At 45.2% G+C, this 25,876-nt stretch overlaps 2 protein-coding genes across 4 annotated transcripts in view; both read left to right on the forward strand.

Moving 5' to 3' along the window:
- Window positions 1-1,929: 1,929 nt before the first annotated feature.
- Window positions 1,930-6,165, forward strand: LOC113586283 (inhibin beta E chain-like). The gene is made up of 5 exons (XM_027024287.2): window positions 1,930-2,066; window positions 3,098-3,264; window positions 3,546-3,632; window positions 4,617-4,753; window positions 5,992-6,165. The coding sequence occupies exons 1-5, from the start codon at window positions 1,930-1,932 to the stop codon at window positions 6,163-6,165; spliced, it is 702 nt and encodes a 233-aa protein (XP_026880088.2).
- Window positions 6,166-17,053: 10,888 nt separating this feature from the next.
- The window catches only part of aff1 (AF4/FMR2 family, member 1), a 30,801-nt gene continuing 21,978 nt past the window's right edge, over window positions 17,054-25,876 (forward strand). For all 3 annotated transcript variants that reach the window (XM_035527045.1, XM_035527046.1, XM_035527047.1), the window contains exons 1-2: window positions 17,054-17,416; window positions 22,954-23,071. In XM_035527045.1, coding sequence (XP_035382938.1) covers window positions 17,400-17,416; window positions 22,954-23,071 — 135 coding nt within the window. In that variant the 5' untranslated portion in view covers window positions 17,054-17,399. The remainder of the gene's footprint in view (window positions 17,417-22,953; window positions 23,072-25,876) is intronic.

Here is a 25,876-nt window from a genome sequence, read left to right on the forward strand (position 1 = left end):
GATCCAAGAGCTACTCTAAGATGTCAGGTTGCTTTAAAAATAGACCCCTGGGAGGCTTCCAGTTCAAAAATACCCTTGTCTTGCACAACTACCCCAGTGGAGCGAGCTGAACCTTGGGCATGCACACAGTTCTGCAGTCCTACAGAGAAAGTCCCTGATTTATATTGTGTACGCTACACACAGATCTAGCTGTTACGCCATAGTTTTGAAGAAACATGCTAACTCACAGTAACGCTTCTATGCAAAAGGCGTCGGTAAACAGGGTTACCTAGGGACAAGTTTTCCCTGAGGCCATCTGCAAACCATGATGCCCTCCCTGTCTCCTACGGTGAACTGCGCTGATATTAAAGTACCAGGCCTGGCCAAAGCCTGTTTTTTTTCCCACAGGTGGCATTTTGGCATGAACGGTGTTTATTGGCTTCATTGTTTGCCTCCTTTCTGTTTTGTTTTGGTTTTTTTAATAATTAAGAGTGCACATACTCACCATCTCTCCCACAAGTCTCTGCTATCCCTGGAAGGACTTGGGCTCGTGTGAACTTAGGCCAGGACTTAAAGTAAGTTTCATGGCACCACCTGCAGAAGTTTCCGAGTTTGTTGCACGTTAGACGTCCCTCAGAGGTAAGGACGCAGCCCACCTCGGGCTGTGCTTCTCGGTTGTAATGCCGCTAAAGTCTATCCCATTTTGAATGATCATTCAAATGGGCTGAGAGGTCCTTAATTTGAAAGAATTCCCACCTGGAGCACTCTTGCTTGCCTTCATGTACATAAAGAAAAATCCATTGGAATACTGTGGGTGCTAATGGGAGGCAGAGTGTTGCTGTATGTTGGCATTAACTGCTGACTAGCTAGACATTAGGGGAAATGGGAATCGTGGGTCAGCTCATTCAAACGTGCTGCAACAGGTGTGCCAGTGGGCCACGCTGGTAGAGTGGGCTGCCTCTGTGGTGAGTGCTTTCTAGGGAGGAGCGTTCCTTGAGTAACAATGAGGAGGACTCCCCTGTGCTTGCTGCAGCCGTGACCCTCCAACACACCTTACATGCTGACTGATGCTACTCTCCGCTTGGCTCCTTTCTGCAGTCCCTGTCCTTGAATGGCAGGTGCACGGGGTAAATATTTATTGGCCGGTTTATCTGCGGCGGACCCAGTCCTTTAAGTGGGTGCCAGAGGCGTTGGGAGCTCTTAGATGTGGTCAGTGTGGACATCACTGCTGTACAGCCTGGACAGGGCTTCAGACTGGAACACACCCTGAGCGCACCTCAGTGCTCTGCATGTGCACTCAGGGACCAGGGTTAGGGGTCCAAGAATTAACTGAGTTAATGCTGCTCTCTCTAAGTCCGTGAACTAGTTAAGGAAGCTCTTATGCTTAAATTGGGTGTTGTGTTTGACAAACATGTAGGAAATTACTATAAATTAAGCAGATTAGGGAGTAATAAACATTACTAAACATAAATAATTGCATCCAGAAGTCCAAGGTTTGAACTATGGTGCCCAAATACATTATGAGGTAAAAAAAGTGATTAAACTTTTTTTTTTCTGATTACACATAATATGTTACGATCCTCTGTACGGTCCTATTGATAAAACACTGAATAAAATGAAAAAAAAAAATGTCCCTCAATCTTTTCCCTCTCTGTCCTCCCTCACACCATCTCCCAGTTGTAAGACATGACAACAATGTGGAGTATTCCAAGGACAGACCTGGTGTCCGTGTAGATAAAACGCAGGTTTCCCAGGCTGTCCGGAACAACAGCTATTTTCCTCCCCACCGTGGTGCTTCTGTAGGCACACTGAGCTGAGCAGCATCTCTGAGCACCTTGCCTGGACCACGGTGCCGGTACCTCTTTCAGCCCGGGCCCAGGCCAAGCACAGCCACCTGCTGCCCACCTCACCACCTCCCTCCTTGCCAAGCTAGCGTCCTTCCCGGCCATCATGGTACCGGTGGCCCTTCTGGCCATCCTGCTGGTCGCTTGCCCGCTCGGAAAGCTGCTCGGAAAGCCGCTCCATCGCTCCCCAGGGGATCCTGGGTGGGACCAGGCCTCTCCGAACATCGTTCTGAGCAGCAGCAGGTGAGCACCATGTCTTCATCCACTGTGTTCCCGTCATGCTCAGCGCTCTAAACCGGCAGTGCTGCAGTGTGAGAATTCACAAATGAACGCATTTCTCTAATCATTGTCTGTTCCTTGTTGTTCCTTTATTAAGGCATGTAAAAGTTCATAGCAATGTTCCCATGTCCTTTTCAAGGCTTGAGAGCATGCCGCCTGTTTTGTAGCTAGATATGTAATAGAAACTTCAGTGAAGGCTTTGCAAGGCTTTTGCAAGTTTTTTTGTTGTTGTTTTTTTCAAATCTATATCCTACGACAGTGTGCACAGTGTTGATAAAATGGTTCTAATGTATGAAGTTTCGTGGAGTCTTAGGCTGAAGTGTGTCGTTAGGCTATTGGACTGGAACTGGGTGCAGCTCTGTGCCGTTTTTCACACCAGTGGTTCTGTGTGAGATGCTACAGACAGCATAGCCGCTCTGAGCCATAATTAAAGAAGCATGTCAAAGTGTGTTACATAGTGTTCTGTTCTGGAATGAGTAACACTATTAATCACAGGGCCAAGACTTTACCACCTCCGCCGCCCCACCCAAGCCCCTCCAAAGACCATAACCTGATCCTAAATTATCCATCGTGTCATATTTTATCCTGCAACTTTTTGTTGTTCGAGCAGAATAGAATATTTTGGGATCCATCGTAGTAACCGATCCCATCATATATGGTTCAAGTGAAATAAAAAATATTTTGTTCCAAGTAGGTAGCATTTCATTGTGGCCAAACAAAACAGTCAGAAATGCCTACCTTGGAAAGCCACTGAGGTGTGGAAATGTAGCTGTTGTTACCTTACCCTCATTACCCAGAGTTAGTTTCAGGTGGAAGTGAGTTTGGGAGAGACACGTGCTCCTGTTATACTCCTGTTATGCTATGTGTTATACTGTGGAAAGACAAAATATTGTAAAATATTGTGGTCAAATTTACTGCCTTGCCATTCCGTGGAGGTGCTGTGATAATCCTGGCTGTCCTGCAGGCTAAGGAGGCGAACGTTCCGTGTTTCGCAGGTGTAAGCGGGAGACGCTGCAGAGCGTCCGAAAGGTCATCCTGGATTCTCTGAGTCTGCAGGCTGAGCCGCACGTGTCTGTTCCTGGGATGACGTGCCTCAGGGATCAGTGGAAAGCTGTTTTTGAAGGCCCTGGTCGAGCCATCCCCTTGCAACCAAACATTCCTGGTACATTACACCTTGAGCTGAAAAAAAAATAGGCTTCTGTTATGCTGATGAAGGATGGAAACTCCTGAGTGCATCTGTATAAAAAAATGTGCATCATTAAATGTGCATCATTTTGTGTAGTATTCGATATTTTATACAGCCATTTCAGTCTTTAGTACTTCACATCACATCACACACACATCACACACACACACGCACACACCCACACACACCCACACACACACACACACACACACATACATATATCTTGTTTCTGTTTTCCATTGTATACTGTACTGCAGGCAGTATGAGGTCCTCTGAGCCTCTCAGTCCAGGGAACTCCACAGCCCCCATGTGCTGCAAGCTGACCTCTCAGATCTTCATTAGAGGTGAACATTCTAATAATGACTAATTCATTCTAATTATTCTAATTGCTCTACTCACACTATTGTGTAATTCTAATAATGACTTAATTCATTCTAATTATTCTAATTGCTCTACTCACACTATTGTGTCATTCTAATAATGACTTAATTCATTCTAATTATTCTAATTGCTCTACTCACACTATTGTGTCATTCTAATAATGACTTAATTCATTCTAATTATTCTAATTGCTCTACTCACACCGTTGTGTCATTCTAATAATAGAATAATTTAGTCTAATTATTCTAATTGCTCTACTCACACTATTGTTTCATTCTAATAATGACTAATTCAGTTTAATTATTCTAATTGCTCTACTTGCACTATTGTGTCATTCTAATAATGAATAATTCTTTCTAATTATTTTACTTGCTCTATTCATGCTGTTGTGTCATTTTTCTAGTGGCCTCTATAATGAGTGACCTGTATGACAGGTGATGTTGATATAAATGCTTCTACATCAGTTTGTGCTGTATTCAGTAAAGGTTGTCACATTCAACACAGTACAGAGCAGTCATTTGCGTGACTTCAGCATTTAATACTAATGCTAGGAGTGGTGGATCACAACATTACATTTATTTTTTAATCTAAAGTGCCTTACAATTATGACTGAGTACAACTTAAGCAACTGAGGATTAAGGGTCTTGTTCAGGGGCCCAGCAGTGGGGCTTGAACCAAGAACAAGTCAAGTACCTTAACCATTGAGCCACCAATCACAACTAACAATTGACTGAAACATATGGCAACCTACTTGGTTCAGCTATATAGAGCAGGTGTCCTGAATTAAGCGACCACTCAGATAAGTAAACTTCAAATATGTAGAAATTGGAACGTTTGTGAAGATTTTGCGACATTCAGGTTTGAGAAGCATGGAAATATCGCACACTTTGCATTTGGGAAAATGACTCTGCATAGGTTTGTGGTAACCTTTTCTCCATGTACATTAGATCTGGGCTGGGACCAATGGATCATCTACCCAGAGAGCTTTACCTACACCCGCTGCAGTCCGTGTGACCCCCGGATGGACCCGAGCGTCTTTCACTGTGCAGAAGACAGTCTCACCAACCATAAGCCCCTGGCACAGGTCAGCTCCGCCTCCAGTAGAACCTGAGACAGCAGTGCCTTTAACTTAACGTGAATATTTAGGTACTGAACTCTGTAAAAGAGAAGTCCCTGTTGGCAACTAACGCTTAAAGTAGTTTGGAATATGAAGTTAATCTGTGTTGGAATATGAAGTTAACCTGTGTTGGAATGTGAAGTTAATCTGTTGGAGTATGAAGTTAATCTGTTGGAATATGAAGTTAATCTGTTGGAATATGAAGTTAATCTGTGTGTTCTTCATCCCCCAGCAGTCTTTTCTTGTTTTGGAGACATTTTGGACAGTATATCAAGTCCGGGAATTGAACGGCATCATGAAATGGCTAATACAAAATCTAGAATATGTGACATATTCACTGTTACGCTGTAATCATGAATTAATTACAGTCTAATTAATGTGGAACTGATGCTCTGCACCTATTCAGTGGACTTCAGTAATAAATAGGCATGCATTGATACCCAGTAAATTACACTGTGACAGTGACCATGTGATGCAAAGTGTTACCAAATGCCATAATTGGTTTCTTACATTGTTATTGACATTTTTCCAGACTAAAGGTGGAGTGCTAGGGTCAACATAAATTCATGATTCAATTATTTTATATATTAGGGGATGTTTTTACAAAGTGTATAAAACCTATATAATATAAAGTGTAATACTGAATGCAGAACAAAGAATTCATATTATATCTTTATATGATATCTTTAGCATTCCCCATGTATGCCCAACTTCTCAGGGTTTGGAGGTGTAATTAGCTTACTTTGGGTTACACATACGATTGTAGACATTTCCAAGCCAGCGATTGGCTCTTGTCTGGGAGTGTCTGCCACACAGGGCCTGAACGCTGGAACAGAGTGTTATCTCTGCTTTGACTGAACAGGTGTCGCAGTGTTTTCACAGGCAAAAGTGAATTTCTGTTTCCAAGGTCCCCACTTGTGAAAGAACTCACAGAAACTATTTCTCTGCTTCTGAAATGTAGTCGAAGGTGATGTTAGAAACAACGTCCGCATCAAATATTGTAACCTAAATGTCAGTGTTGGTCTTGTGATGTTTGCAGAGGAACTAGGTGACCCTGCGTATAGTTCTGTGTAAACAAAACAGGGACAGAGCTTGGAAGTCAGTGCACTGCCGTTTTGGAAGACAACCAATCCAAGCGTAGCTGCCTTGCTGATACAATCCGAGAAAGCTTTTTCTTTTTTTAAATGTTTAGTGGAAAATGTAAGAACCTTTTCTCCGCTTGCATGCTAATGTCTTCCTTCCTTCAGATGCCGTGCTGTGAGTCGACCTACTATGAACTCCTACCGTTCCTCTACCTGGACGCAACAAGCGCGCTCGTCATCACCTCGGTACCCATGACCCGCGAGTGTGGCTGCCGACCTGTGACCCTAGGCCCTTAAACTGTGAGAGGTCATCTCCTTGGCTCTTAATGTTTTTCATATTTACCTCTTAAGTTTTTGACACCGACAATCAAAAGTGAACATTTAACAAAGTTCCCAACCTGGACTCAAAATAAAAACAAACAAACAAACAAAAAATCACAATCATCTTTGCATTTTACAACATGGCTTGCTGGAAGTCTTTAATGGACACTGTAAATATGACAGCTTCTTCAGCATTTCATGCTATTGAACTTAAAATGAAAAGAATATGTCTTATGAGAAAGACAGATTAAAGATAGCTCTTTGTTCAAGGGCATTGTACTTTCATGAAAAACTAGAATTTTAGTCTAAGTTAATGTAAACATTCCATCTCTATTGGTCTTTGGTCTGTGTTTTTTTCTGGGTGAGTACTTTAAAACCTAGTGTCTAGGTTGTGGCGAGGATCCAGACAGCAGATAGTGAGTGTTCCTCACTAAAAACACACAGCAATGCTGCAGCTCACATACACCAGACCTTTCCCATGTTGGCCTTCCAGAAGCTTCCAATAAACAGCCTGAAAATAAATATTCCTGAAGACGAGCGTATATTCACTCGAAAATCAATTCAATCTCCATTCCACTTGTTTGTGTTGGTGCATTTTCCACACGGACCCCTTGGCACGGGTCAGGTCCATGTGTCCTCGCTGAGCTCGTCCAGCCCCTGGGCTGAAACAATAGCACTCCAACTCCAGACCCACAGGACTGGAGCAGTAAGACATTCTGTTCTCTCCAGAAAAGGAACACGGATCTGACAATTTGGTCACTTTGTATATTAGTCTGGCATAACAGGTCACTGTTGTCAGACGTTAGTCTGTGTCCATACAGAGTGCTGAATTCTTCTCTCCCATTCAACAGACATGCCTGGAAAAGTTTTATTTAGTCTCAGAGTGTTCTCAAGCATTCTAAACAACATTTATGCAGTTGGGTCACTTTTTGTCCTGAGTGTGTGTGTGTGTGTGTGTGTGTGTGAGTGTGTGTGCGTGTGTGTGTGTGGTGTCTATATATATATATATATATATATATATACACACACACACACACCCGCTTGTGTACTTATCCTGTTTATTTTCTTAGAACATGCCCTCCAAGTGCTTATGCTGTAGTCATTTTGCCACCTTTTGTTTTTAACTAAAGTCTTCAGCGTCTGTATGTTATTACAACACTAATATCTTCTTTGATATTTAATGCATTTGTAAGTTTAATACAGGTCACTCCAATGCTGTTTTTTCTCACTTTTAATGTTTTTATAATAAAACAATATACACAGCAAGACGAGGTACCAGATCTGTGTATCAGTAAACGTTTTATTAAATAAAATCCTAATTTTAAAACATGAATTTGGAAGTCATCGTTGCATTATTACACTTGAGTTAGGTTAACAGTACCTTGCACAGATGTGTCATTTCAACAACTCTAGACTCAGACATAACTGATGTAAGTTGAACATGTGTGATGTGGTTTTACTGTGTTCATCAGTGCGTCGTTACCTTTTCCGTTAAAGAGTGCAGTGTTAATGAAAATGCATCTGCGGGATCTTTTTCCTCCACACGTTCTCCGTCACTGACCCGGACACATCAGTGCACAACTGGCAACTTGCATGCGCAGTTAAACATCCGTTGACAGGTTATATGGCATGTTTTCGAGAAAACGAACTTCGGTACTGATCTGATATGACGGCTGAAATACTGCCTGCTATTGCATTTCATTATGGTTGCCAGAAATCTTATTCTGGGAGCTGTTTGGCACGCGTGGAGCTGAAACGCGCCTCAGAACACCAGTCAGAGTCCCAGTTCGGCAGGGACTCGAGCAGCAGGGCTGCACGACATCGGAGCTGCAACTCTCACTCTCTCTCTCTAGCTGCCGTTCTTCTTTTAACTTTTCCATCCGGATACAGCGGTAGTTCAACGGGCATCCAAACTGAAAAAGTTTAAAAGAGGATAAACAAACAGAAAAACACCACGACTGGAGAGAGAGAGGGAGGGAGAGAGGGGATTGTTTCCCTCCTCTGAACCAACTCTGAGACAGCATGGCGTGTGTCACGTCTTTCTGGTTGCAATGGGGAACTCTGTGTTCTCTGCTCCTTTTCCTGTTTGCTCAAGACATTTCCCGGGACTGCAAGAGTAAGGACGACTTGCTCGCAGAGATGTCACCTGACGTGGCTCTGCCGTCGACGTGCGCGCTCGACTGCACAGCACGCACTTACAGCCGGGTTCTGGAGTCACAGGACAAACGCACAGTTCGCTTCAGAGACTCCTACACTGGTGAGTCCCCACAAGCACGGGAATACACAGCTCTGGCTCTGCCTTATGAATGTCGCCCCGGCGCATCTGTCGAGCTGTAGATCTGAAGTACTGATGGGTTCTTTTTGGTATAATATAAAGTGTTCTCCGCACACTGCGCTCGTCTTTCTGCAGAAAGGCCCGAGGAGTATTGTTGGCCCACGCAGATACAGTGCAGCTCGGCCCAACGTCTGCAGAACGCGTTCATCCTCGTACCGGTGGCCACGACCTCGAGCCCCGCAGCCGTGGGTCTCGAGGTCAGCTCGGACGCCCGCGCGGAGAGGCCGCGCCGGCACCGAGGGCGCGCTCTTCTCCCCACCGACTGCGGCCTGCGCTTCGACGTCACGCAGCTCCTCGCCAGCAAAGACCGGCGACCAGTTCTCTGCGTGAAAGTCGTTCCCGAGCAGCCCGGCGCTCCCCTGACTGAGGGACTGAGGTGTCCGCCTTTTATGGTCACAACATGGGAGCACTGGAGCCAGAGCGACGCGTAAAGGACGCGCAGCACCCCAGCACCACGCGCGTGGCTCAGGGAAAGCTTGTTCTTGTAGGTAATGTAACACTGGACGCACCAGGAGAAACTGCGACCGCGAGCACATCCCACTACACCGATATATGCAAGTACCAGAGAAGGCACTCAGAACCGCGCCGAATTCATGCTTAAGATCGAGACATTATGTATGTAGGTGCAGTAACAATTCTACATTAATCTACAATGAATAATATAGCAGTCAACGATGTGTCTAATGAACGTTATAAACGATGTGAACAATGTGTATAATGAACTTTTTTTTATAAAGAGTATGATGAAGACACGATGTGAAGCGTCTGTAAACTGAACGCTACTCACTAACGCAAAAGCAGTTTAAATTGCCCAGAACTGACCACGAAATAAAACGCAACTAGTCAAAAAGCAAGAACTGCCTTTTTATTAAGAACTGGGAACCCCGAAAGACCCCAAACCCCGACACCGAGGAACACGAGAAACTGAGTACTGTGGACTGATCTTTGATCAGTGATCTCTCAGCGTATCTTCACTTTCTGAACCCGCTCCAAGAGCTAGCAGAAAGGTGCGGAAGGTCCGAAGTGTGGCGACACTGGTTCTATCACGATATCAGGTTTGCGTTTACATAACCCAACCCAGGATCGCCGATTCATTTCTGTCCTGATATTGCTGATACTTATTGTGTTGCTTTTGCATAGACTTGCTGTTAATTTAGTTGGTTTGTTGGTTTAGTTCTGGAAGATGTTGCGTATCTCAAATGGGAATGGACTAACCTGGACCTTTGCCTTTGTACCTTTTTTTTGCCTGTTCCTTTGATTTGTTAAATCAAAAATAAATGTGTTTATATATTACACCATTAAGAGACTAGTTTGCAACCTTTTACTAATTGTGTCCCTTGGCTTGGCGGAATATGTGTAAGTGTAAGTGTAAGGTACACTTACATCTAAGTATGTGTATTTTTAAGCTGTTATATAGATTTTAGAAAGTATTTATTACTAGTTCATGGGCAAATATCTCCCTAACGGTATTTCTGTGGATCAAATCCAGAACGCAAACCCAGATCGTGATGCCAAGATAATCGTTTTAATTTGCTGTGGTTTTTCTGAATAAGTACCAGCTGTGACAATGCTGCCCCCTTAAGGTCATACCCCACATCGCAGTTGCTCCTGTGTTCCCAGCTCCTTTTCCCCTCTAAACTCCAGATGGCGCACTAGAGTGAGTTACATTCTCAGGTAAACCCTGTAAACACACACACCATATTCTGCTTCTCTGTCATTCTAGCCTCAGTGCCACTGAGGGACAGACTCGTCACCGCTCCAAGCACATTTCCCACATGAACATGGTACTTCAGCAGGTTTATAGAACAAAAGCAAACAAAAAGGAGCACTAAAACAACCCAAACAAGTCCTGATTACACAAATGCTTCCCGATTTACGGTGCAACACTAGTGGAAAATTGAAATGTCAGCATTCTCGGGAGGCTGGAAGAGCACAGAACGGCCTGACACGTCCCTAGTAACTCTCTTTCTCCCCTCCCCCTCTCTCTCTCTCTCTCTCTCTCTCTCCCCTCCCCCTCTCTCTCTCTCTCTCTCTCTCTCTCCCCTTCCTTTCCCCAGTGTTGAGCCAGGCGCCAGTGCTCTGCAGAATGTGTGGCCTGTGTCTGACCTTTCTCCTGGGTTTAGTCACAAGGCATGTAAATGTGTGTTCCTGTCTGTACCCCATGTGCTCTCCCTCTTTCTCTCTCTCTCTCTCTCTCTCTCTCTCTCTCTCTCTCTCTCTCTCCCCTAGCTTGAATGCCCCCCTCCTCATCTTTTCTGATCCACACTTTAGCAAACACACACACACACACACACACACACAGCTGACTACCGATTGGTGCACTATCTACTCTGCTGCAAAGAGGAAACGTTTCCATGACATCCCCTTCACACTGCACTCACACACACTGGCGCTGTCTCACTCACATTACAGCTGCAGCGTTACTCCTGCAAAAATTAAAAACTTGTGTTCAACTAACACAAGCAATATAGAATGTTTATGGGCTGCGGTTGTGAAAGTACAGGCGTAGTTCTCGGACTTAAAGACATTTGCATTCCACAGTAGCCAATGGTGATTATGGTTAGGGTTAATGGAGAGATGGAGAGAGGAAGAATGGGAAGGAAAAGAGAAAGGGATGAGAGGGAGAGAAACAGGAGAAGAGAAAAGAATAGAGAATGTAAGTGCTGCTAGTGTCAGTGGAGCAGGAGGTGAGAGAGTTGTGCATCTGTGCTGTGAGAGATAAGCATCAGAACGCACACGCGTATACACAGACATACACAAACGCGCACACGCACGCACATATGCACACACAGAGACACATGCGTGCACGCACACACACGCACGCACATATGCACGCATGCACATATGCACGCACACACAGACACATGCACGCACGCACACACACGCACACACAGACACACACGCATGCACATATGCACACACACATGCACACGCGCGCACACGCAGACACAGACACATGCACGCACACACACACACGCACATACACACACACATGCACATATGCACACACACATGCACATGCGCGCACACGCAGACACAGACACATGCACGCACACACACGCACATATGCACACAGAGACACATGCATGCACACACATGCACGCACATATGCACACAGACACATGCGTGCATGCACACACGCAGACACACATGCACGTACACACACATGCATGCACACGCAAGCACACGCACACACACACGCACACACAGACACACACATGCACATATGCACACACACACGCACATATGCACACACAGGCACATGCGTGCACACACACATATACATACACACATACACATATGCACACAGACACATGCACGCACACATACACACGTACGCACATATGCACGCACACATGCACACACGCATGCACATATGCGCATACACACATGCGCACACACACACACATGCGCGCACGCACACACACACGCCCACACACAGACATGCATGCACATATGCGCACACACACACATGCACGCACACACATGCACACGCGCATGCACACACGCGCATGCACACACAGACACATGCACACATACGCACACACGGACGCACACACACATGCGCGCGCACACACATGCATGCACGTATGCACACACGCACATGCACACACACTCATGCACATGCACATACGTACGTGCACACACACATAAATATCACACACACAAAACATCTGTAATGTGCCCTTCTCACAAGGTCTTGTTTGCTCAACCATATGAGAGCTTGTGTAACAGGAGCAGGAGTAAAAATGCTTTAAATATTTGTGTTGGTTGCTGAAGCAGTTCTTGTGAAGTGTCTTAGAAGGGAGTGTATTAGAGAGGAAACCCAAACGCTGCTTTGGTGTCAAAAACAAACAAAACCCAAGTCACATTCTCACATTGGCCATACAAACACACACACTATCGTTATGCCTCTCGCTCACCCTAGCTGTTCCAGTCGTGTTTCCACACAAACATGGTATTTAGCAGGTTTGTACAAAAAAAGGTACAAAAATGTAAGGGTTCAATATGACATTTCAATATGGTTTTTTTGTCTCTATATGTAGTGTATTTGAGACAGGACGCATGTGCCCTTGTTGGACGTTCTCGTGTGGGATGGGTTTCGGACACGCGCACACCACCAGGACAAGACGAGGACTTCTAGAAAACCCGACTAGACATTAATTTCTTATATTTTCATTTTATTATTTTTTATTTATTTATTCTCTTAACATTGTTACTTTTGTGGTGTCCGTGGTCTTCATGAAGAGGATGGGCTCCTGGTTCCTCTCCAGGTTTCTTCCTCATGCTCTAGGGAGTTTTTCTTCACCACTGGTGCCCTTGGCTTGCTCACTGGGGGCTTGGACTCAGACATTTGTAAAGCTGCTTTGTGAAAACATCTATTGTAAAAAGCACCGTATAAATACATTTTATTTGATCTGATGTGTGCGATATCTTTATTATGGCTAAAAGGTTAATATACGGGCAGGCGGAGCGTGTCTCCCTAACAGTCCGGCAGTTACAAAGCAACGAATCAGTTTTGAGTGATAACGGAAGAACAACAGAAGAGGGCCAATCAGCAATCAGGAAAGAAAGAGCCCGGGGTCAGGGTGAGGTCTGGGCAGGGGCGGGGTTTGGTGGACAAATTTTTGCTTTCTTGTTTATGAAGTAAGTATGAAACATTGATAGGGCATGCTTGAGTACTGACTAATGATAATTAGTGTCCTCCGCAGTGCTATACTTACCTATAATCTCTCTCTCTCTCTCTCTCTCTCTCTTTATATATATATATATATATACACACACACATATATACATACACACACACACACACACACACACACACACACACACACACAAAAAAATTCCCCGTTTACCCTCCTCCGGGTGGGCTATTTTTCCTTCAAAATCGGGGAAAAAGCATAAAGACACCTGTGAGCATGAAGGTCCTGTATATAAGGGCATATATACGTGAGATTCTTGTCTCCCACTTAGGCCTTCTATCTCCCAGTATGGGATGTGTTGCAGCCCCTCCCGATCGTAGTCCAGGTGTGTCAGACTCGTGCGTCAGAGCACTGCCGCGCTGCACAGGTCAGGGTTTACCTGCTGTGAAATGCTCCGTCCATCTCGTGAACCGAGCGGTGCTTATCTGATGAGGTGAACCAGACGTGTTAAATTAGAGGAGCAACTGTGCTAGTTCATGTGTGAGTGTGACAGTGGACTGTCTAGCATTAGGTACGTGGGGGAGACTGTCCCTCCTGTGTGCCAACTACCTAATGGACTTTGCCTCCTGACCGCAGTACTGCTTCTCTCTCTCAAACCTTTGTCAACACAGCATAATTAGACTGTTTGTTTGGAGAAGGCTCTGTTTTAACAAGCACAACACTGCCTAAGCTAGGCATGCTTAAAAGCATTGATCTGAGTGTTTCAACCTGACCTTCAAATGGGTTAAGCACTTAAACGACAACTGTACCGTATACCACATTTACGCCAGAAAAAAAAAGCCGCAACAGAACAGGCCTGCATTTCCCAAAATGCACTGCAGGGTAATAGTCTACTGGATTTAAGGTGATCAGTTTAACACTAACTATTATAACTATTACATACACTGCCTGGCCAAAAAAAAGGGTCACACACGTTAATATTTCGTTGGACCACCTTTAGCTTTGATTACGGTACACATTTGCTGTGGCATCATTTCCACAAGCCTCTGCCATGTCACAACATTTATTTCTGTCCAGAGTTGCATTAATTTTTCCCCCAAGATCTTGTACTGATGATGGGAGATTTGGACCACTGTGCAAAGTCTTCTCCAGCACATCCCAAAGATTGTCAATGGGGTTCAGGTCTGGAGTCTGTGGTGGCCAATCCATGTGTGAAAATGATGTCTCATGCTCCCTGAACCACTCTTTCACAATTTGAGCCCGATGAATCCTGGCATTGTCATCTTGGAATATGCCCGTGCCATCAGGGAAGAAAAAATCCATTGATGGAATAACCTGGTCGTTCAATATATTCAGGTAGTCAGCTGACCTCATTCTTTGGGCACACAACGTTGCTGAACCAAGACCTGACCAACTGCAGCAACCCCAGATCATAGCACTGCCCCCACAGGCTTGTACTGTAGGCACGAGGCATGATGGGTGCATCACTTCAGCCGCCTCTCTTCTTACCCTGATGGGCCCATCAATCTGGAACAGAGTAAATCAGGACTCATCAGACCACATGACCTTCTTCCACTATTGTTTTTCTATGATTTGATTTCACCACACGTTTAAGTGATCACTGATTACAATCATTCAAGATTTTTTTCCAACCACATTCCTTCCTCGAAGATGATGTTTCCCCACTGTCCTTCTATAGATGTTTTCTCTGCTTGATGCATGCCGATAATTTATCCCTTTCCACGACCACAGTATGTGTCTTTCCACATGGTTGTTTAACAAATGAGAAGCTACTCACTTCCTCAGTTGGGATTAAATAACTTGTTTCCATCTGAAACATAATCACCATGCAGGAATTATCCAATGGGAGGCTCTTACCTATTTGCTTAGTTAAATCCAGGTGGTGACCTTTTTTTTTGGCCAGGCAGTGCATAATTTACAACTTCTTGAGCTTGTTAGTGATAACATGGGCAACACATTTTACATTTCTTTTGTGTCACAAACTAAACTAGGTGTACATGATCTTACTTTTTGTGCTGAATACAAATCTGTTTTTATAATTTAAAAAAATCAGGCCAGTTTTTTAAAGTGACAGCAATTTACTTTTACAGTGACTATATATGATTTATTCATACATAAGGCTGCTATTACACTTAATATATGTACAAACGTACTTCTAAAATGTAGGGGTGTAGGATTTGCACCTATATTTGACCTCAGGAACCCCCTCTGCATCTGGCAGTAGTCTCCTTTTGCTGTTTGCCATTCTATTCATGATGATATGCAAGTCTACTGGAGAAAAAAACAAAACAAAACTAAATTCTGTAAAGATTAAAAAAACAAAAACATAAGAAACAGATATTTTGTAAATGGGACAAAATCTTTGTTAACAAGTATAACTTTTATTAGGTTGTCTGTGTTCTATTACAGCTTGTGTTTTTGAGTGTAAAACGCCTTGTAGTTCAATTGTTGTTCTTTTATCAGCATGTGAAAGAACACGCAGCTCCACCGTGCAGACGAATCGCAGACACAGGGTGGTTGTATTAGAACAATTTACTATTCCTTACTGAGCCAAAACTGTTTCTTTAGTTTGTTTTCTATAAGGTTTGATGTACACAATTAAGTGACACTCTTCTGGTTCTTAGTGCAGAAGGAAGCTGTACAGGATGGTGGGGCTTCTCAACACACTGACCCTCAACTGATGAGGTCTTTGATACTGAAATAAGAACCAAGTTTGGCTCTTCTCTGGCAATGGTACTGGTCTGGGTATGATTGTGGTCTGGATTTTGTTCCGGTTTGGATTCGGTATAGTGTGCAGGTAGAGGGCAGGCAAACTCCATGGCACAATCGAATTGCCCACGTGCCAGCCTGAGCCCTGTAAAGACTCCTGCAGCTTGTGTGCACAGAAACACGAATCTCTCCTCTACCTCTCCGCAATAGCACATCAGCTGCACAACTGAGCAGCGATAGATGACGCGGACCTCAGCGCAGCACTCGTGTTGTTTGTGTCTGTACCTTTTAGATGTGCGGGGCTTCTCACTCTCAAAACTGGAGAAGCTCGTGCTGTGTTTTATTAGGATTTAAAAGCTGTGTAAATTCGATAATCATGCAATTTGTCAGGTACGTTTTAGTGTCTTGCATTAAAACACAGTGAGTGAACCAAGTGCATCAACGTTTTTACTGTTGATTTTTTTTTTTTTTAAACAACAATATTACCCAGAGACAGAATGTGTCAAAAACCCTCAGGCTAACAATCAATTTTGAAAAACAAAACAAAACTTTAGCCTATTTTAACCCACCTTTGCCCTACATTAGGATGGTCAAAGTAAAGGAACTGTAAGCGTATTATTATCAACTCATGTCCAACTAATATAGCATTCGTGTAAGCCCACACTACTTGTTTTCAACGCCCCCGACCCCTGACCCCTGATCCGTCCACCCCCATGTGGGCTTTCCATGTACGCTTTAAGCCTCAAAACTCCGCATGACAGCAAACAAGGAAGGCGAATGATTTAATTTCCAGAATGTTTAACCCCTTTGCCCTCGTGACTGCCATAACGCCGCAGTGACAAAAACCTTTCGTTCCCCCAGCTGGAAACAACATGTAATTATTTATCGTAGACAACAATAAATAACACTGCCCATTATGAATCGTTAAGTGCATGAGGCGATGCTCAGGGACAGCCGTGCAGGTAGGACGGGTTTCAGAGAAACTTCTCTGCTCCAGCTCGTCTGCTGGCTAATACTCAGCACGTTTTGTGCAGAACAACATGTCCATAATAGGACCGATGTGGCCGTACCATCTGTGACGGCTGCGGGGGGGGGGGTTCAGTCGCAGCTTGCGAAGTGAGACGCTCGTTACTGCACATGTCTTTTGGATAGCTGACATTTCTATAATTGGGATTCAGCAGGATTGAGAAGTTAAACGGGTATTCTGTGCGGTGTGTTTTACATGCGCCATGGTTTAGGGTATACAATTACCGTGTCCGCATCCCCGCACGCCCGGTTGTTTGGATTAGCCCGCCGAGTCCAGGGATCAAGATCTGGCCATTCTGCTCCAGTAAGTTGGGAAGTATGGAAGAACAATCCCAGTGTGGCGTTTATAGTCTGGAAATCGACGGTTCCCGTTGGTGTGAAGCGATGTGAGGAAAAGCCACGGGGTCATCTCATCGAGGACCGACACAGCTCCATGGCAAGCAACTTCAAATCGGGCTGATCGTTTGTCTCGCACTATGGCTGGTCAGTCAAGGTAAGTCGCTTCCAGTCCGGCCAGTTTAAAGCGGCCAGTTAGCAGAGTGACGTCCAGTACGAAGTTTGATACTAGTCTGCACACACGTCTTCGAGTCGTCAGTGTGGCAAAACTGTGTTGTGTTGTGTTGTGTTTGTGGCCATAGAGAGACGGTGAAGTATTTGTGTGTATTTGTGTGTTTGTGTGTATTTGTGTGTGTGTGTGTGTAAGATGATGGAGTCACCTTAGGCGTTTATTTGTAAGGCTCGTCCTGGAAGACTTGGGCTTAGATGAGACGACTTGGAGAACTAACTGACCGCTTTGGGCTTAACTAGCTCACCTAGCTGACCTGTGTGCAAGCTGGTGGTAACTGACCCGGTACCCTGCTAGCCAGCGTTAGCTACCTGTGACAAACAGACGTTAAATGAGACTTGTCCTGACGCACGTATCATCTCTAGTCTTAACCTCAGCCTGTTGGCCGGGCTGGGCCGGGCTGGGCTATCTATGCTATATGTGCTACGCCAGTAAAGCCGTACAGTCCTGTAGCGCTAGCTTAGCCTGCCCACCGGGACAACTAGTACCGATCCCGAATAGCCGAGTGTGTATGTGACTGGACCGTATCGTCCACACCTGCCTACATTTATTAGACCACATAACCCAGCGATGAGCAGCGCGGACAGTTCAACGGTCGTCGGGGTTTCACACTTTTCTTCACTGTTGTTGACTTGGAGAGAAGCAATTCCAGTGATGCACACAAATATGTCAGTATAAATTTGTGTGTGTGTGTGTGTGTGTGTGTGTGTGTGTGTGAGAAACTTGTCTACCGACGTCGATTAACTCTGTCGTCTCCGAAGATCGGATAGAGTTTCACTCGAAAAAATGTTGCACGTTCCGTGGAACGATGCACTGTAGCTTGTTGCATTGCACGGAGGTAATGATGCATTATCATGTTATGTTTTGACTGTAATGATGCATTGTGTTGTTATATTATGACTAATGATGCATTATGATGTTATCATGACTGTAATGATGCATTATTGTTTTATTACATAAATGTAATGATACGTTGTGGCGTGTGAGCGAGCCGTGGGTAGCTCGCCTCGAACATGGCGACTGAGACAGCCCTCGTTCCGAGCGCGAGACCAGCTGATCGGTACCCAAACAACTTTCTGTCACCTTTTGGATTTTCAGCGCGTGTCTGCGCTCGTACATCGCGTAGTTGCATCGAGACGTTAGACGTGTGAATGCAACGTGGAAAACCTTTACACCCGCAAATGAACTAGAAAAGCACCCACGTATTTTTAATTAATTGTCTAGTCAAGCAAAGTTAAGAGAAGGGCAGAGATGTCAAGGTGGCAACAGTCTTCACAGGAAAACGCATGTCTCATGCACACTATTTAAAAACAAAGAAATGAAGAAAACACCAAGTTTTAAAAAGGATTTATCAGAGATTTGTCTGTGAGTGTATTTATGGGGGGGGGGGGTTCCTCAGACTAACGACACATTTTCATCAAAATTAACAAGCATTGCTTGACTAACAGTAGAGTCTGGCATATGAGTGGGTCATTCTGTTAGTCTTGTGCATGCTCACAATCAGGTAACCAGGGAACGTTCATATAGCTTAGTTAAGACTTCAGTGGTATGAGCAAAGTTTCCTAACTTCTTCAGAGCTGTGTCTTCTCTCACAACCCACCATAATGTACCCATGCTTCACCATGTACTAAATGGAGGAAAGTATTTAGATTTTATGTAGTATTTCTATTTAGTATTTCATGTTATATTAAGCAGGACTGTATTTTCACTTTCATTTTAATGGAATGAGTGAGAACATAATGGAGAAGTTCAATTACATTTTTTTTTTTCATAAATAATTTTTTCCTTCATTTCTGAACATTGGTCATTTTCAGCCTCACCCTTGATGAGTATGTGTGTGTATATACACACACACACACACACACACACATGTGCACCTCTTGCACTCACCTTGACTACTGAGGGCAGTTCAGTGTAAGGTCAGAGTGAGCATGTGTGAAACCAGCCCTCCGCCCCAAGTCTGTGTTGGGGGGGGGGTCCAATCACTAAACAAGCAGCACTTTCAGTGGCAACTGTAAGTCGGCTGGATCAAACACCCTCAGAGCAAAGTGAAGGTGAGACACAGGTCTGTACATTTCTAGAATAGTTCCACCATAGCTAAAGTATATTTAAGAGGTGTGTGTGTTGAAGTTTGGCATGGCATCCAACAGATATGGTGGCGGAGACTTTCCAAGAAAGTGGCTGTTCTTTCCTCGTCCTGCGGGCTGAGGTCCTCGTGCAGGTAGCTAGGCGTCAGGGTGAGTAGTATTCAGGGTGAGATGGTTTGCACAATCTGGTGAGAGAGGCCACGTACCGGGTTGGGGTAGGGTCCGTAACCCCTTGACTGTGAGCTCTTTGGGCACTTTAAATCTGAGCTTTTTGATGTTTTACAGCGAGCAGGAAACTCCCTAGATGCTTTCTGCTTCGTGTGTGTGTGTGTATGTGTGTGTGTGTGTGTGTGTGTGTGTATTCCTAGAATATCAGATCCTAATTTGGATTTTAGAGATATGCTGATTGACAGTTTGTGCACAAGTCTGTTTATTTTTAAAAATCGTATTCCTCCATTATATAATATGGAACTAATGCAGAATGTATGTATTTTTTGGTTGTTTGTTGGCTCTCTTTTGCAGGTACTCATAACCTACCACTGTTGTTGCACATCTTGATGCTGAGTTAATTTTTGTTGTTTTGACGATCAGTAACAGGTCATCACCAATACGTTAGTCAGTCTTCACTATCCCTGCACGTGCGTTTCCATGGTTGCGGCTGCAGGCGGGTTCTGATTGCCTTGTCCAGGTGAGGTTGAGCTGGGGGCTTGAGCTGCAGAATGACTTGTCCCAGACCCCTGCACCTGCGAAAAAGGTGCCCCCCAGTCATAGACGCTCACCTTGGTGCCAGTAGTCTCACAAACCGGGCTCTGTCGGCCTTCTCGGTCTTTGACTGCCAGGATGCGTCCAGCAGGGGCCTCTGATGGATGCGCTGATGGTACTGTCCTTTAACCATGCAGACGTCACGTTGACGCACCTACCTCGGTGGTCCTCGTCGTCCTTATGTCATTATGACCCATGTTAACGAAACGCTCTGCACAGTACAGGCGTCTCCGTGTCCGCACGTTAAACCCGGCAGCTCCCGGACCGGCCACCCTGTGACGAGTGGCATGTGCGCACACGCGTTAACCTCCCCTTTCCCACCACGCCACGGGCCGACTGGGCTGAAATGATCCACGGTTGTGTATGTGTGACTAGCAGCAACCAGTTTGGCTTGCTGGCAAGCACTCTGAGATTGGGAAAGAATTGGGAATATAATCTCTCTGTGCTGAAGGAAGGGTGAATGTTTTTGTGTGCAGGAGTGTTTGCAGGGGTGGGTCGTCAGTGCTTGTCCCGAAAATGAACCTTTACATCGGAGTTTCTCTCTCTCTCTCTCTCTCTCTCTCTCTCTGAACTTGGCACAACTCAAATGTTCTGGCTCTGAGGCATGTCCTAATTAAACACGCACATCAGAATTAAGGTCGCGGACGAACCGATCTTGGATTGGCTGTTCCTCTGCTTCCCTACATGTAGCCGGTCTGATTTGACAAAGCAAACCCTAGGAACACGCACTCCGTCGCTATAAAAAGTGTGCTTTGTTGTTGCCGTTTAATCACACACTGTAGGGCTTCTGTGTGTTTACTGAGATGTAAACAGCAGAGGCTAGTGGGCATGAGTCCAGCAGAAACCACTGAGTAAAACGCATGACGCTGGCATCTGTGTTTGTGTGTGTGTGAGAGAGAGATTTGAGAAAGAAGTGTGTGTGATCTGAAAGAAGTACATGGTGTGAATGAGGGGAAAAACAATTACAACTTCAGGCATCGGAAATTTTTGTGTGTTTAAGATCGAGTGAGAGAGGGAGGTGTAGAGCAGGGGAGGGGGTGCTGCTTCTCCGTGCGTTTAGCAGCAGGCCTGGAGTGACTGGCTGCGTGTGCGCTTGCGCTCTCTCTCTGCGTACGTGTGATTTTAACGATCAGACCATTCCACTGCGTATTGTCTCTGATCACTTGTTGCCATGGGACCTCCAGCGTAGGTCACGGAGGTGGAGCGGGGCGGGGGGTGTTGCTGTTCTGGGACACCGGGCGGTCTGTCTCCAGTCCTGCTTCCTGTGGTGTGACCACACACACACTGGGCTCAAATCACATGTGTGATTTCCTGGGGAAAGCTCAGAATCTGTTTCAGACGTGTTTTCGTTTTTTTTTTTTTTTTTTTTCTTTTTTCTTTTTTTTTTTTTTTTTTAATTCATATGCAGTTTATTGTGAAAAATGTCATCTCATAGACTGCATGTATCCAACCAGACATTAGAAAAAACGTATGTCTGTCTCTTTTTTTTTTTTTTTTTTTTTTCCCTGTTCAAAGTATGGGCAGCGGACAGAGTTTTAGCAATCTACTTTAATCTACTTGACTTGATTTTATTTTATTTTTTTTAAACCCAGACGAACAGACAAGTGGTGATGCATTGTTTTCAGAAGATGGGTTGTTTAAAGATGTTCCCGTAGGTCTCTTTGGAAACACTCCAGACGTATAACTGTTGCTCAGTACCGTGTGTCCGACTGAGTCATCGTGTTCGATCGTACTGTTTTCGAACACGTGCTCTAGTGACTGGCCTTGCTCCAGGCTGGGAGATGGGTGCCAGATGTTGTGTGAATCCCCCCTCTGAGGACCTGACAGATAATTACACCCACCCTCCCTGTTCTGTCCTCAGGGTAGTGGATTTGGAGCAGATGTGCCGTGAACTGTCCAATACGGTGCCGCAAACGTGAGGAGAGTTGAACGCTGTGGAAAAGCTGTTTAAAACTTAGGTTTTTTTACGTAGAGGCTCCTGACTGCTGTTTGAGTTCATGATGTTTTTGTCGTGTGTGTGTGTGTGTGTGTGTGGAGTGATGGCTGCTGACAGTGCTTGCTTTTCAGGGATACTGGCACAAAGTCCCCATGGCTAAATCCGATTTTCCCTCTCTGCTCTGTTTAACGGACCAAACCCCAGATGGCAAATGTCTTCATCGCCTCGAGGGCAGGGGGTGTTTCCTCCATAGGGAGGGTTTTTCCTCTCTGAGGCGCTCGCTCCGTGGTGCATCACGTTCTGTCCTTTTTATACTGTGGCTGTTTCGTGGTGTTCTGCCTCAGACCACAGGTTGTCCCGTCCATCCCCACTGCTTTGTGGAGCTTGATTTATCTCATGTTAACAACTAAAATATATGAACTGGGGAATAAGACATTCGGTGAGGGAGTGAAAAGGTTTTGGGGGGGGGGGGGTGTGTGAAACCATCTTTTCAGAAATTTGTGTAATCATTGGATTACGATGGATTATAAATGGCAACTTTTTTTTTTTTTTTAAAATATGTTAAAATCCTGGCACGTTCAGACTTGTACACCACAGATAAGTAACCAAACTTGCCTTGCACCTCAAGGTTTTCTATTTTCGGCTGCGTGTTTAGCTTTTGTTTTCTGTCCTGCACACAGCTTGCGTGAAGACCTGAACATCCTACGCAGGAGGGAATGGGAGCGGAGGAACCAGGAGACGCAGCAGAGCCGGGATCTCTCCCAGGAGAGCACACCCCTTTTCGGGGAGCCGTACAAGGTAAGAATCAGTCAGTCTGCCCCTGCATCGCTCTGGGGTTTCCAACGACAGTTCCCAGGGGCTTAACCCCCACTTGCTTAGGTGAAATATGTCTAAGATTTAGCATAATGGCAGGGATAGACTGCAGGTAGTAATTGTGGGGTTGCCCAAAACACTAGTTAGTGTCCTTCAAGTTGGCCTGCGGGTCCTCTCTGGGTCCCCAAGGGGGCGCTGTGGTACATCTGTCACAGAGACGCTGTTTACGCCTGCTCACCTAATGCATTGTACCCATCAGGCTCGTGTCCGGATCATATGTACACACCCTACTTTAGGGTAAATGTGTCTCCAAACCACGTTTAATAACTAAAACGCCCTTCTAGTACGTCGTCACATGACGTAACCAGGATGCACCTCACAGTGGAAGTGCTGAAGTCAGGGTGACTTGCGGAACCGTCATTTGCATATAAATTTGCAGGACAGAGGGACATCGCAGGAGGCTCGTTGTCAGGTGATTGGAGTGCATTTGCTTTTTTTCTTTTCTTTTTTTTTTTGCTTTTAATATTGCAATTAGATTTCAGTCCTGATAACTTGGAGCCAAATTTAAAGGAAAGTGGGAAGTGTCTTATCAGGATATGGTTCTGAGGTCCAATGACCTGGTGAAAGGGCTCTCTCTCTCTGTGTGTGTGTGTGTGTGTGTGTGTGTGTGTGTGTGTGTGACGTCACCTCCATTCGTAGTAAGACGAATCCTCCAGAGTGGCCTGTAGATTGTAGCGTCCACGCCACTGCCCTTGATGGCGTCGAGGGCCTGTTGCCGTGATGCTCAGTCTCCTGGAGGGAGAACCGTCGCTTTAGAGTAGTGCTTCTCAATCCAGTCCTTGGTGTCTGGAGGCCGGTTCAGGTTTTGGCTCTGGCAGGTACTTGGAGCTCTCGATGTCACTAGCACTGAGAGAAACGGAAACGCAAACGTGGACCGTCTGCTGTGCCACACGGTTCTCCCGCGTGCTTCAGGGTGTTTGTTCAACATTAACGCCACTTCCAGTCAGATTAGGAATAAGACGTTAGCAGACAGTGAGGAGGGAAGAGTTAATACAGAAATTAAACGCAATAGCTGTCATTGGTCCTGGGTTAGATTTGAAAAAAAAAAAAGCTTTCATTTAAAAATAAAAACCAGATATAAAAATCGGTTATAAAGTGCACAAGTGTTGGACTGCAGCCAAAGGAGCATTTATAAAAAAACAAACAAAAAAAAAAACTGCAGGAGAGTGAGAGGGAGGTGTTTCTTAAACGTGGGTCAGACGTCCATATGGGAAGTGGGCCGTCTGTCACCGTGGGCTTATTTAAAGCAGGATCCCCCACACACACACAGATCCTGAAAAGTCTGAGGATGGGCCTCCATGGGTTGGACTCCAAACTTCCCAGATTTCGATCCAAGTTGACACCTGGACCTCTTTTGTCATGATCCTCAAACCATTCCTGAATAATTCCCACAGGGTGCGGTATCCTGCTGGAAGAGACACCTGCCATTAGTGAACACTGTTTAGGTAGGTTGTGTATTTTTAAAGCCGAGGATCTGGATGAAGTATAGATAATGTCTATATCCTCAGTCATCGATCAGGGTTAACGTACCCGTTTGCCTCTACAGGGCCTAGGAGTGGGATACGGACCCTTCCCGTGTTGATTATTTATCCTTGACGTCTCTGCTTGTGATGCTTTGACACTGTGTGGTTTTTTGTTTTCTTTCCCCCACTGCATGGTAGTCTCATTGTTATCACTCAGGTCTCGTGTGCAGTGCTGCAGTAATTCTGAAATCCTGACAGTCACTCTGACCAAACCATGCGGTGTGTCAGAACATCACCAGTGGGCACAGTCAGTCAGTCCCTGGAGGTGACACACACACAGTGTGAGTGATTTAATGAGGCCCTTTGGAGCCTCTTGCCTGGGCTTCGGGAATGACTGACATCCTGAGTGACAGCAGCGTCCCGAGAGAGACAGACAGGGCGTGAAGGTTCCCCCCAAAAGTAGAACCGCGATGTGCTTGTCCCCTCACACACTCCCATCAGACACTCGTCACCTGCAGGTCATTATCTGGCTACCGTGGTTAATTAGGCTCTATGGAGAAGGAGTGGGCGTGGCAGTGGGCGGTGCATAGAGCATATCACAGAAAACTAGAGCCCGGGCCTGCTTGTTGGGTTATTTATTTGTTTAGTGTTTGAGAGAGAAAGCATGTTAAGGAGAGAAAGATGTTGAAAGAACTTGAAGGTGTCCATTTAGTCTTACAGAGGCAGATGGTGTGTGTGTGTGTGTGTGTGTGTGTGTGTGTGTGTGTGTGTGTGTGTGTGTGTGTGTGTGCGTGTGCGCACGTTCAGTTGAAGTGTTGGGAAGAAGGAAGGGGGTGGCACTTTTTTGCAGAGAAGTGTTTTTTGTTTTGTTTGTTTCTTCATTTGCTTTTATGCAACATCTAAAAAGGGAACTTTTAAGCACAGTGAGAACGTTACCTGACACAAGATCCCGACCTCAGGAGCTTTTCTGTCCGGCTCAGGAGCTGGCTGGGCCGGCCTGGTCGCTGCTGGAGAAGGAGAAGGTGTTTGGGGAGGAATTCTGTCCGAGAGACGCAGCTTACAACTCATTGAAAGAGCTTTCTAAACTTACTTTACAATGCGACAGGCCTACACGTGTAATGATTTTAAAACCAGAATCGTGAGGGAGAACCAGCATCTGTCTCCTCTATCTGGACAAATTCGGCATATTCTTGGTTCTGGTTCTGTTTCGTTGCCACTGGTTCTGAGGTAGTGCAGTTCTAACACACTGCTTACACACTGATGCAGT

Source organism: Electrophorus electricus, chromosome 6, assembly GCF_013358815.1.
Source record: "Electrophorus electricus isolate fEleEle1 chromosome 6, fEleEle1.pri, whole genome shotgun sequence".
NCBI classification, from domain to species: Eukaryota; Metazoa; Chordata; class Actinopteri; order Gymnotiformes; family Gymnotidae; genus Electrophorus; species Electrophorus electricus.

What these genes read in the sequence shown, in the direction of transcription:
- LOC113586283 (XM_027024287.2), top strand. Translation starts at nt 1,930, where the DNA reads ATGGTACCGGTGGCCCTTCTGGCCATCCTGCTGGTCGCTTGCCCGCTC. An exon ending in ATCGTTCTGAGCAGCAGCAG is followed by an intron (nt 2,067 to 3,097) that starts GTGAGCACCATG and finishes CGTGTTTCGCAG; the next exon opens with GTGTAAGCGGGAGACGCTGC. An exon ending in CTTGCAACCAAACATTCCTG is followed by an intron (nt 3,265 to 3,545) that starts GTACATTACACC and finishes ACTGTACTGCAG; the next exon opens with GCAGTATGAGGTCCTCTGAG.